The sequence below is a fragment of the Jaculus jaculus genome, chromosome 5, assembly GCF_020740685.1.
Source record: "Jaculus jaculus isolate mJacJac1 chromosome 5, mJacJac1.mat.Y.cur, whole genome shotgun sequence".
Lineage (NCBI taxonomy): Eukaryota > Metazoa > Chordata > Mammalia > Rodentia > Dipodidae > Jaculus > Jaculus jaculus.
In genome coordinates this window covers 118,581,619-118,594,616 of record NC_059106.1, presented here as the reverse complement: position 1 = coordinate 118,594,616, position 12,998 = coordinate 118,581,619, and the positions used below count along the sequence as shown (strand labels likewise).

At 40.5% G+C, this 12,998-nt stretch overlaps 1 protein-coding gene across 6 annotated transcripts in view; it reads right to left on the bottom strand.

Moving 5' to 3' along the window:
• Window positions 1–742: 742 nt before the first annotated feature.
• Cyria (CYFIP related Rac1 interactor A) overlaps window positions 743–12,998 on the bottom strand; it is a 111,480-nt gene continuing 99,224 nt past the window's right edge. For all 6 annotated transcript variants that reach the window (XM_045149844.1, XM_004663788.3, XM_045149845.1 and 3 more), the window contains 7 exons: window positions 12,761–12,897; window positions 12,233–12,310; window positions 11,939–12,055; window positions 11,768–11,847; window positions 9,976–10,102; window positions 5,447–5,517; window positions 743–3,370 (listed from right to left, as the gene is read on the bottom strand). In XM_045149844.1, the coding sequence (XP_045005779.1) occupies window positions 3,307–3,370; window positions 5,447–5,517; window positions 9,976–10,102; window positions 11,768–11,847; window positions 11,939–12,055; window positions 12,233–12,310; window positions 12,761–12,897 (674 nt within the window). In that variant the 3' untranslated portion in view covers window positions 743–3,306. The remainder of the gene's footprint in view (window positions 3,371–5,446; window positions 5,518–9,975; window positions 10,103–11,767; window positions 11,848–11,938; window positions 12,056–12,232; window positions 12,311–12,760; window positions 12,898–12,998) is intronic.

The window sequence follows — 12,998 nt, the reverse complement described above, 5'->3', positions numbered from 1 at the left end:
ACCATATGGCAAAACAACACCTTTGAGGGTTGGAGAGATGGCTTAATGGTTACGGTGCTTGCCTGCAATGCCTAACAACCTGGGTTCAATGAAAAAAGTGGTATATGTATCTGGAGTTCGTTTGTGGCTAGAGGTTCTGTGCACCCATATTCATTCTCACTCTCCCTCCCTCTCTCCCTGAAAATAAATAAATAAATGAAAATTACAAAAAGATAAAAGCAATATATTTGAGTATGCAATAGCCTGTAACAGTTGAAATGGTACAATTGGGTTCTGAAGTTTGGGGCTGTTGAAGATAAAATTCCAATGTTAATTATTAACATCTAGAAAACTTGGTAGCTGTCTAGGACATAAGATTGAATGAAAAGTCTCTGAACTCTACTTCTGAACTTTATCTTAAGAATAAAATTATTTTTACTTGAGTGTTATGATGTATCAATAGCCCAAGTTTACCATTAATGCTTGAGATAGTAGTAATGACGAAGAGCATATGTCAATGAGGCATGATACTCAGTAAATGTTAAAATAACACTCAAGGCCTTTATTTCTTGCTGTCAACTAATAATTCAGCCCTAATATGTCATCACATCTCAGAGCATCCATCTCCATTTGATTTGTTTGCTACAGATTTCTAGGGGCACATGAAAGGTTTCTGAAAACAGAATTATAATGTCAAATTGGCAATGTATCTGAGAGACATCATTCTCACCTTGTTGCTTACCCAAAAATAAGTAATCTGAGCCATGGAAAACACTGTTTATTTGAAAACTGAGACATCAAATATGAAATATAGTTAACATGGACATTGTTGCTAGAACTTTCCCCTAATCCACCCGTGAATCTTGGACACATGTGCATACAGCACCAAAAAATAAGCAAAAGAAAATTGATTGTTCAAGGACTCCTGGTACCTATTGGGCAGTGTATTAAGAGTACTTGTCTCCCACAACAGCTCTGGACCCAAGGTCCATCTCCTGTTAGTGATCACAGACACTCAGCCTGTCCCTCTGATAACCAGAGGCAGTAATTCAGACCCCAGGCTTCTCAGAATCCACACCTTGTTGAATCCAAGCTTGGAGTCTGGTGGCTAAATTGAAGCAGTCCAGCAGCCCCATACATGTTTGGTCCCATTTGATAAAAAGTTTAATTAAAAATTATAAATGTGCTCAACTATTTATATATATATATATATGTATATATAATTTGACAGATAATCCTTAATGTTTTCATATGTAGCCGACTGAGAGGCAGCTGTGGTGTTGATGCATGGCTTGGGTTCGAGTTCTGTGACTGTGCCTCAAGAAAAGCTCACTGGGGACTGGGCAGCCCGTTCTTTTCTTTATATCTTCATCACCCAAACTGAGGAAGGAGTAAAAGGTTCCATGATAGTCAGACTATTCACATCTCCTAGGCTTGACAGCTGCCCAAGCAGTGTTGGGACTGTCTCATGAAGCCTGCTGAAAGCTGAAAGTTCCACAACGTTGCCTACCATACACTACCACACTTTCTGGCTGCTTCCACCAATTTGAGAATTCCTATATTTGCAAAGGTCTTGGACGCTATCTAGAACAACTCTGTTCTAAAGAGGAAACCTCCATCCAAACAGCTGTACTTGCTCTGCTTGAAAACTCTGGAAAAGGCCTTTCCTCTGTTCACTGATGCTGACATAGACTAAGGAATCTTTCCTGCCATGTAACTGTATTTCTTCTTTATACACAACAAGTATTTAGTTGCTTTTCTCAGATGATTCAAGGGAATGCCTGATGGCCACTAATGAATGGTTTCTCACAACTCCTTCCTTGTAATATTTCAAACAGTACCAACCCTGATGTTCCCACACCCTACTTCCAGAATTACTATTCACTCACTGTCTTGGAAATTGCTTCTAGCAGTGACAGAAAGTAATACAGGGTAGACTGAGGACTTCTCTCAAGGATCCATCTATCCTATCATATATGTTCCCAGGCCACATGGAGAAGAGCAAGAGTCAGGCAGAAAGCATCCAGATATCTAGTCTGACTTGGGAGCCATCCTGAGTATCCACATGCTCTGGGTCTCATTTTTCCATTGGAAGTCAAAATAGGTTCCCAAGAGCCCAGCCTAACATAGCTCTGAGCTACAGCAGAACGACTGCAGGCCTTGTCTTATCAATTATCAAGACAGGTGGGGCAATGTTCAATGGGATCTATGCATGAAGGGAACATGGCAGAGGTAGCCACTGTATGGACTCCTAGCCTTCCAGGGCTCTTGGAGATTGTAACACTATAATAAGCTAGCAGTGGAGAAAGAGAGAGATGACCTTTTAAAGTACCAGGTAATTAGAAAAATGTATATTTCCTCTCTCTAAATTCTGTTAACTAACAAAGTGCCTTAGGTCTCTGTTCTGATATTAATCATCCACATAAATAGAGTCAGAAGATTCCCCTAGCAGGAGGGGTTGGCTGTGTGCCCAGCACTCTGTAGACAACTCCGTAGGAGGTAAGCAAACTTCCCTATGACCTCAAAGCTAGAGCGCCGTTTTCCTATCCCTGCAGGCAGAGGGCAGGCAGAGGGTTCACGCAGAGAGATGACTGCCCTTTTGCCAGCTCTCTCTAAAACTCAAGACAACCACTTTCCTCAGTCCAGCTGTGAGAACTGGCTATCTATCCCCCTGCATGTTTACTAGCTATTAAAATACAAGTGATTTTCCTCTTGCAAAAAGTAAAAGGAATGCTAAAGGGATGCAAATCTAGACAGAAAAGAATGTGCAGATTAATAAAACACGTGCACACAGAAAAGCTGCACGTGGAGTTTGCAGGCGGAGGAAAGAGGGGGCGTGCTGAATTCAGAACACTTGGGCTCCATTCTCCACATGCATTTTTCTTTTCTTGGATTCCTTTATCCCTCTGTCAGGATAACAGTTGTGTTTCTTGTATCTGAGCTGACATAGGAAACCAAATACTTTGTGTTCCTATAAACTATACTTCCCAGAGAGATAATACATCTAGAATTAAAACACTACCACAAACTATTAGGAATTTCTGATTGTTACAGGTGTCATTAAAGGACTCCAGTAGCCAAGATCCACTTCCACATTGGCCTCTGGAGAAAGGAGTTTCATTTTAGACATCCAAGGTAAGGCTCTCAAGTCAATTTATGCTCTGCTGGGTTGAGTCAGTCAGGATACAAATTAAGGTCCACATATTTCAGTGACAAGGAGGAAATGGTTATGTAAATACACAAGTATTAACATCAATCTGCATTAAATTATGTAAACATATACATCTTCTGAGGTCAGCACATAGATCCTCCTCTCTGAGCAGAGCTCTACTGAAGCATTGCTCGAATCTGTTTGGAAGTCGACTCATCATTCAAGTGCTTTGTAGTGAACCTGAGTGGAAAGAGAGTGATAGAGGTCAGTGCACCAAGGGGATCCATAAAAACTCCCATAGTAGGCTACCTGCATGTCCTTACCTTTGGAAACATAATGGAAATTTACAAATCAAACAAAAAGAGTTTCTTGTATCCTAAAACAGATTTTTTTTGAGACAGGTTTCTCTATGTATTCAGGCTGACCTTGACCTCATTATATAGTCCAGGCTGGCCTTGAATTTCCAGTGATCCTTCTGCCTCAGCCTTGTTAATGCCAGAATTACAGGCATGTACCATTATATCAAAATTCTCAGACAGAGTTAATATTTATTCTTCCTTTCAAAAGAATTTTATGTGATGGTCATTAAACTAAGTCATTTTTTTAACCTCATCAAGTAATTACTTAGAGGAGATAATCAGTCTTGTTTCCCAGAGAGATAAAGTTCACAGGACTTAGTACAGAATTGTAACTATGGAGGCTATCCCTGCTGAGTCATAAAATTCAAAATATTGAATATTTAAAATTTAAACATTTTTGTTCTGCTTTTGTAAGGCTGTGCTTATTCACAGCACCACCACCAGGGGGCAGAATGCAGGTGAAGAAACAGAAGGTGTAATCTGTACCATCCACAGTAATCTGATATGTCAGCACAAATTGCCTGTGCAAAGCAAAGCATTGCAAAATACAGTCGACCGAGCTGTAATCAGACCTTGACCATGTGCTAGGCATTCCATGGAAGTTTTTATTTCAGTCACAACTTTTCAAGTGAGGTGACACTGTTCATTTTACAGATGAGAAAACAAGAGTCAGGGAGGTGAAATGACCCACTGCAGACAATAAAGCAGATGGTTGTGATTTATGAGCAGGCTGTGACTTTTGACTCAAGCCAATGTCTGGCTGCTTCAAAAGCCTGTACTCCTTTTACTTTATCATGTATCTCCAAGAGACACAAATTCCTATACTTAGATGGAGCTCGTAGTTTATATCAGCACAGTGCCCTGATCCGAAGGAGGTTTTGCCAGATTGAGAGAAACTGGAAGGCTCAAGAAATTCAGAAGTTAAAGTTTACTTACTGTGACAGAAAGTTAGCCTGGCATAAGATAGGCATCCATGGGGAAGATCTTGGATTGCTCATAGAATTTGGAACACTATGTTCACACTGTACACTTTATGCAAGATGATGACTGCTTATCTGTATCAACCTCAGGCTCTGGACTGTTTATTGCATGTCTCAGTTTCTTCATTTAATAAATGAGACTAATGGGTCACCCTTATGTCTTAGTCAGACTTAGTGAACACTTCTGCATGTACATTATTGCATGGAACTGAGGAATATAAAAGGATTAAGACAGCAGAGATTGGAAGTCTTCCAGACTGTAATCCAGCATTGGGGTAGTTAGACAGTAGTACAGTTTCACAAATTTCCTGTGCATGTGTCACAGCTTCAGATAAGACTCTTCTCCGTAAAGTAGATTAAACACATGTATTCATGGAAAGAGAGGAGATGAATAAGAAGTGGAAACAAGCCACAGCTGACTGAATACTTAGGCATCCAGCACTGTATAGCAGGGTTCTCAATTCTAACAGCTGCATGTGTAAGCCACCCAGGGATCTTAGAACAAGCAAACACAAAGTACAGATATATAAGCCTCTAACCAGAGATTTGATTCAAGTGGTCTGCATCCTCAATGTTATAAGAAACTTGCCCATCATCCTCATATGTGGCTGGGATTGGGCGCCACCAGTGAAGACAGAAGTGAGCACTCAGTCTTCTACTGGAAGCCTCCATTAACTACAGAGTAGCATGACCAAGGGTCAGACCAGTGACCTATATAGGGTCATCAGGCACAGGTCCTAGGTTGACCATAACTATATGACATTTGACTTTTCTAAATATCAATTCCTTCCATCTGTAACAAGGGAATAACAAAAATGATGCTGATGTCAAGTGATTGCTGGGAAGATGAACTGTGTGTTAAAACCAACCAAGAGATAAGCCTGGTGCTTTGACCCTTGGTCCCCTAAAGCATCCATATTTGTTATAGATCTAAGTGGTAGCTGTCATGTGTCAGTGTACCCCACAATGAGGCTTACCTGAGGGCATTAAGTAGCCCCTCCACACTATCTGGGGCTTGTTCCTTCAACACTTTTATGCAGCCTTTCATCTAGGAGAAGAAAGCACAGTTCTTAGTTAATCTTCTATTAATTCTGTCCACAGTCCACAGTAGTATCTGTCATTCTAATGGCTGTTCATAATAACAGTACCTAGAAGTCAAACAGAAATATCAACCTACTTCCCTATCCCCCAGGCTAGCAAATCATTCCTCTGGGACTCTAGAAGGTTCTGTATGTTTGCAATCAATATTGATTTTCATACAAATATAAATTTTACTTAAGTTTAGAGATAAAGACCTGAGATAGTCTTGTCTTGTATTCTACAGCCAAATACAGGGATCAAAATTCTTCTCCTCTGTGCTCAATTGAGATATAATAGATGATTTAAAACCCAATAATTTCATGTCTCCATGTCAACAATGCATTTCCTTCTCTAACTGTTTGACTCTTAAGTCCTGAATAGTCTTTTAAGATCTCAGTTCAAATTCAATTTCAGGAAGCCTCTTTTGACCTCACTTCCCTTACTAAGGAGAGAGTAAATATCACCTATCTGTGTTCCCAATACATCTCTGCATTTATTAGAGAGCTCTCAAGACGGTAGGCCCCAAATCAATTTGTCATTCTCACTAGACCAGGAGCTTCCAGAGTTACAGGTCTGTCCTAACCATCTTTGAGAAGGCTGGTAAAGGGATATTGTTGAGGATGTGAACCTTATGGAGGCAAAATGCCAGGATTTTATCTATGCTTGTTTAGGATGTGCATGAACTTAGACAAGTTTCTTAGCTTTTGGTGCCTTTGGAATAAAAGTTATATCTAATTTTTTCAGCACATGGAAACAAATTTATACATATAATATTATTGTATTCATATCCTACACTTTTTTTTTGCAAAGGAAGGATATTTCTACAAAGAAGGCAATCACTTATTTTAATTTAGGACATTCATGCAGTGCATGTGCAGCTAATGAATTTGTTTAAGCAAAGGCCACTTTCCATAGTGGTAACTTTAAAACATTTTCTATAGGTATCCTTCTATTATGTCAAATGTCTTATCATAAAGGCATGATACAGCCTATCATGTTGGCAGCATTCAGGTCACAGAGGGAAAATCATTTGGAGGTCACAAAGAGGCTCATCAAGAATGAATGTGGTGGTCAATTAGAAATATCTGTCATAGATACTGGACTGGAGAGATGTCAGAACCATGCCAGGTGTGCACCACAACAGACCTGAGATAGCACTAGGCTCATGGATGCACAGATTTGGCTCCTTTTCTATTAAAGCTAACGGTCTAGTGGGAAGAGAGAAACAGGTCACTCATTATCACAGTGTGAAATTGTTCTTGTACATCATCCCAAGGGGTAGTGAGAGCATATGTAAAGAAGGAGGTGGAAGAGCAGTGGGCAGTCCTGAGGAATATCTAGTTATATTTCAGGATGATTAGAACAATGAGTGCAAATAATGGGCTGCTGTCAGAGATTCAGTCGGGACCAGAACCAGTGTGGGATTAGCAACACACTACAAACTACTACCCTTGGCAGGTGTTAGTCATTCTAGAAATGTAGTGATTACAGAAATGGACAATAAAGAAGCAAAGATGGAAAGAGGAGAACCAGAGAGTGACCCTCAGGCTGTAAAGGTGGGGGTAGTCATGGCCTAGAGAATGGGGGTGGTAAAGGGTTAATTGCTGAGAAAAGATGAAGGCAAACAAGAGTGGTTCTCCCAAGGATGACAGTTCTGAGTTTCTGGATTAGATAGACACTAGATGGGAAAGGGGGAAATACCTGAGGCAGGGTTTATGATGATGGAAGGAAGACCTTTGATTTGGCAGTGGAAGTGTTTCACATGTACATAGGGAGGTGGGTCTGGAATTATCAGTATGGCCTGGCTGAGGACAGGAGTTAATGCATGGTTCCCTATGTAGTCACTTCATAAGTTTCTATTGAAATAGGGGTGAGGTGATGGATCAGTGAGTAAAGTGCTTGTTGCACAAGTATAAGAACCTGAGTTTGAATCCCTAATACTCATGTAAAAGCAAGGCATTATGATGCATGCTTGTAACTATACTGTTGGGGAAGTGGAGGCTGGAAGATCCCTAGGTCTTGCTGGCATTCCTCATATCAGCGAGCTCTCTGTTCAGTAAGAAACCTTATATCAAGAAAAATACTAAGAAGCAGAGGAGTTGTGGAAGACACTCAAAATTGATCTCTGACCTCTGCATTCATGCACACATGTACCCCATACCCATGTAACACCCACCCATATACAAACATGCATTCATATACATGCATGCCACACATATTCATATACATTTGAGGAAAGAAAAAGATACTATGGAAATCACTGGAAAATACCATCTCATTTCCTGGTACCCAGTATTAGCAACTGTTCCACAAGTGGCTTATCCCCTCTGTGTCTCTCTGATGATTCTCTCTGTCTAAAGTACTCTTGCTCCCTCTGTCCATCTGGGAAAATCCTGCAGCTTCCTGCAGAACCACCTCAAATATTACCCTCTGCCTCAGTCCTCCACACAGAATGTTTTCTACCCTAGAAATCTAAGTTTCTGGAGCTCTTGACACATTTGTTGTGCAAACCATGTGTTGTCTTTTGTGCTTATACATTTGGCATCTCTTTCAGGGCCTTAAAAATAAAGGCTTGGGTTCACAGTTAATACTGATGTCTTAAGGACTTATTAGTGGACTGTGATGTCTGGAAGAAAAACTCATCTCAGATATGTGCTGTTCTGGTTACACCTGTAGCTTTCTTAGAGGCCCATGTGGAGGTCAATATCTACCCCTTATTAACCTGCATTAACAAATGGTATTCATTAAGACTACCCATAAAGAGTAACAGTGTGACCTTCTTGACACATCAACAGACTCAGGGAATGATATGTAAAGCTAAACTTTTCAAAGGTTAGGGGCATAAGCTGTACCCAGCATATTTTTAATTGTTGACTCTGTGGCAAATTTAAAAAAAAAATGGATATGGTAAATTAGAATGCTTTATGAGTACCAGTTAATATACTCAGTTCATAGTCTCAAAATATTTATAGTTACTCATAGCTATTTATATTCAACCTACAGTACACAAATGGTAAAGTCTCACAAAGAATGCAATCAATCAATTTACTGCTATAAAAATTTACAGAATATACTATTATGCAAATGAAATATATTTTTAAAATATCACCTAAAGTGGGGGTCCTAATTTCCTAAGCATATACACATACCCATGCCTAATATATATGCTGGTATATTAAGAGTAGTCATCTGTTTTTCATAAGGTTAGTATAGATACACTTGATTTTCTATATTTTAATTTCCTATATTTATTTATTTATTTAATTGGCAAACAGACACAGTTATAACAAAAGTCATGAAAATTTAATGAAGAATCATGCCTAGTTATGCTAAGAATACAGAACCTCAGAATGAGGAATCCAAGTTAAAATTTTCATTGACAAATTTCCTTGTGTTCTTCAACTGCATGAGCCCGCTGATCTTTGGGCTTCCTCTTGACAGTGTGAGCACATCGAAGGTGCTGTTCTTTGTAAATAAGTGAATATACAGTGTGCTACCCAGGCTGAGCCATGCTAGAGCTAGGACTTCAAGGTTCTATTCTCACATGAAAGGCTTTGCATTGCTTATGCAATATATTGTTGGGATGACACTGCAGACAAATTCTGACCTAAGAGAAATTATATACCTTGCAATTAACAGACAGCACCTGCACACCCAGATCATGTGTTTCCCAGTGATCTCCACCCATACACTCATTCATTTAATAAAGGCTGTATAGAGTGTCTACTGAGCACCATGCACTACATGTCAGATACTGTGGCTAAGGAGTGGAAGACACATTAGATACATTGATCACTGTTCCCATCCTTGTTAGAAATTTGGAGTCTGTGGGAGTGTCAGAAGATTCAAAGTAGCAAGTGCTCTAAGGACTAAAAGAGAAGAATGGCTCCACCATGCAGGGCTTAGGAAATATGTTCCTGGATAAAGGCGCTGTTTAAAGAGTGTCTGAAAGGGAAGGCAGGGCCCCCAGGGTGGGAGAAGGAAAGCCTTATGCACACTGAAATGACAAGGCCGGGCAAGAGAATTGGTGATGTGGAAGTAGAGCACAGCAGGAGAAGTGGGAAGGTCATTTGTCATGGTGCTTTCTACACAGAATCTCCCAATTCTGTGCACATCTCGACACACAGAAGGTAAAGATGGACCGACAGGGCAGTTGGTGTGAGGCGAGGCAGCAGCAGGGCACCTGCTCCGCTGAGGCCGAGGAGACCAGAGCCCAGCACTCTGGCTGTGCTTCTGAGGCTGGGTGTCTCCTCCTAAGCAAGTGAGAAAGAGTGGACTACTTGCTGTGAGGAAAGTGGCCAGGAGGGAAAATACATCTTGAAGAGGTCAGTCTCAGTGATGAACAAAGGCCAAAGAAGGGAAACAGGTCTACATGATGACATTTTTTGAGTTTAACATGGAAAGAATATTGCAAGGCTGTTCTTACATCAATCTTCGATGTCTTGCAGAAAGCTCCCACAGGGTGCACGTGGTCATAGAGGATGATGACCCCCACCATGACCCTCATGCAGAACATCAGTGTTTCTTCACTTGTAAACCTGCTCCTGTACTCCCTGGAACAGAAGACACACAGCAGTGTCATCTCCTAGTTGTAGTCTGTGCATTTGGGGATGCATAGCTAACCACTTTCCTCATACATTCTGGTGAACACACCCAGGGCCTGCAATGTCTGAGTTAATATGCTCTTGAGCAGTCCCACGATGGTAATTTTCTATGAATCTATCCAACTAGCAATTTAGTGCGAAAATTCGGTAAATTAGAGGGCAGTAACCTCCCTTCTCTGCTGCCCATCAGCGGCCAGCTCATCCTGTACTTCACCACTCTGCCCATCAATCTTGAACATTTTATAGCAGGCCCCTCTGGCTGTCCAAGATTATAGAGAATAATGGCTTCATTACAGAGCAAGAGAATCAGGATCATTTCTACAGAACAGCAACCATGTTTCCAGTCAGAGTAACTTCCTTTGTTAAGATGTAGGCTGTAGATGGAATTGGACTGGCAGATATCTCTCTAGGAAATGATGGACCTGTGAATGATTATTGGATCTTGAATCTTGTTCACTGAGGGTCCTGATGATTCACATAACTGAGTCCAATACTACAAGCTTTTTTTTTTTTAGCATAAATTTCATTATGAGTTGGTTCCACAATGAAGATGAATATTATTTCTGTCTTGAAATAAGTCTTAACTTTGGTATAAGTGAAATGTTTAAAGTTAATACAGTTTATCTTTGAACAGCATATAAAATTTTATCAGGCATTTTGATACCTTTGTATTCCCAATGCTTGGCAAAGTAGATGATACCACAGAAACCTCACTGGAGGAAGAAGCTAAGAAAAGTCCAGTTATCTCATTCACAGGCATGGGAGGGAGCACAGAAATATGCCCCTCAGCTGTGTGTGTGTGTGTGGGGGGGGGTGGTTTCTGTATATGTGGCTGTGGAATGTGCATGTGGAAGCCAGAGGTCAATTGTCAGGTGTCTTCCTCAACTGCTCTCAACCTTATTCTGTGAGACAAGGTCTCCTGCTGAATGTAGAGTTCACTGATTTGACTAGACTAGCAAGCCATTGAGCCCTAGGAAATTCCTGTCTCTGCCTCCTCAGTGGTGTCACTGATCAAGTGTCACCACTCCCCAGCTTTTATGTGGCTGTTGGTAATCTGAATTTAGGTTTTCATGCTTGTGACCCACTGAATCATCTTGCTCACAGGCCTTTGAATCTCACCCATCTTTTAAATCAACCTAGTACCTGGAACTAGTTTAGGCACAAAGAATCTGGAGGATTAGAGGGAGGGAGGGAAGGGGAGAGAGAGAGAGAGAGAGAGAGAGAATCTATTATCACTCTTGTAGCAGACTTACCATCACTCCTCTTACTTCTCTTAGTTTAAATCTCTCAACTCTTTTCTACAATATGTTCATAATAATAATCAACCAACTAACCTATTTTTCTAGCTGGTCCTTACACATCTTCTATAAATTACAGCATCTAATAAGCTATGCAAACTTTGTATATTCAGTCAAAAATCTGGGCTTCACTGGTTTCAGCTATAAAATGAACATGACACAGATCCACTCCCACCCAGCTCCTTATGAAATTAAAGCAGCTAATGTACATGTAAACTTTAATATATGGACTCAAATATATTCCACATTATCACTATCTTAACAGGGCCCCAAAGGGTGAACTCTTAGGTAGGACTACACCTTTAATTTTACTTACGGAGTTTCCAGCATGACTTTACAGACACTTGTCATCGTGCTGAGGCAGTCTGTGGTATTCTCTATTGGCAGGGTTTTGTTCTAAGTGGGAGACACAAACACACATTGGCCTCGCTAGCAGGTTTTATGCATAATGAAGATCAAAGGCACTTTGTTTCTCAATTTCACTTACTTCAGAGACAAAGTGCATTGTGGCATTGCTAAGAGTTTTCAGCATTGGTGTGGCTTCTGCATAGAAGAGGGACATTCGATTGGCCATCTCATTATTAACTTCATTCTCAATGTCTAGCTGATGAAAATAAGATGAAAAGACACAATTATAAAGAGAAAGTCACAACCCCCAAACACTCTCTTCTGGAAATTGAATTATAGACAAAGATGTCTTCTTTTTGTAATCTTTCTAATGTAGAAATCAAAGGAGCCATGGTGGAGAAGGCTTTCTGTCCAGGAACACACAGGGACTCACATGCATGTTGTTGATGCGGTTACGACTTATTGTTCTTCTGTAGTAGCTGAAATCATTCTGAATAGCTGGGTTTCTCATCTGCAATTCAGGAGATAAGAAAAAAGGTCACCTCTCAGCAACAGGAGCCCAGACCCCAGATTTTGTAACTATGACAGGACTTCTTTTTGCCACTGAAGAGTCAAAGCAACTTCTGGTTAAAAATAAGATCCTATAACTTTGTTATCCTAAAATATGCCATGTTTTTACTGTGCGCTGTATTTCAGAGACAGTATATTTGCTCTCAGAGAGTAACAGACACTTGAAAAGGTTTTCTTTTATTTCACTTGGCAGAATTTGGATTTCCACATATAAATCATCATCTTAAATTACTTCTAGCACATGGAATGCAAATACTCACCACATTATATACCTCTCTGGGGAAGGAGTTACATGTTACTCTATCCCCCATCCCACTGCCCTATCTGAAGAGCTGGAAGCTGTGTTACTCAGTATAAGTTTGTGAAACTCTGACAGCAAATTTGGCCTGACCTTCAGCTCATCAAATCGAAGCGTAAAATGTAAAATTTCTGCAAATTCCTTTGCCAGGGCCTGCTCCCGTTCGAGGTGCTGGGTTGGTGTATACGGCGGACAAGTCAGAGATTCCAATAAACTCTGAAGAGCTTTTTCTGAAAGTCAAAGGGACAAAGTGCATGTTCTTCAGGTGATCTGTGGAGGACTTACAAAAGCACAGTGCTCAGCTATCCCTCCAAACATTCCCTAAATTCAG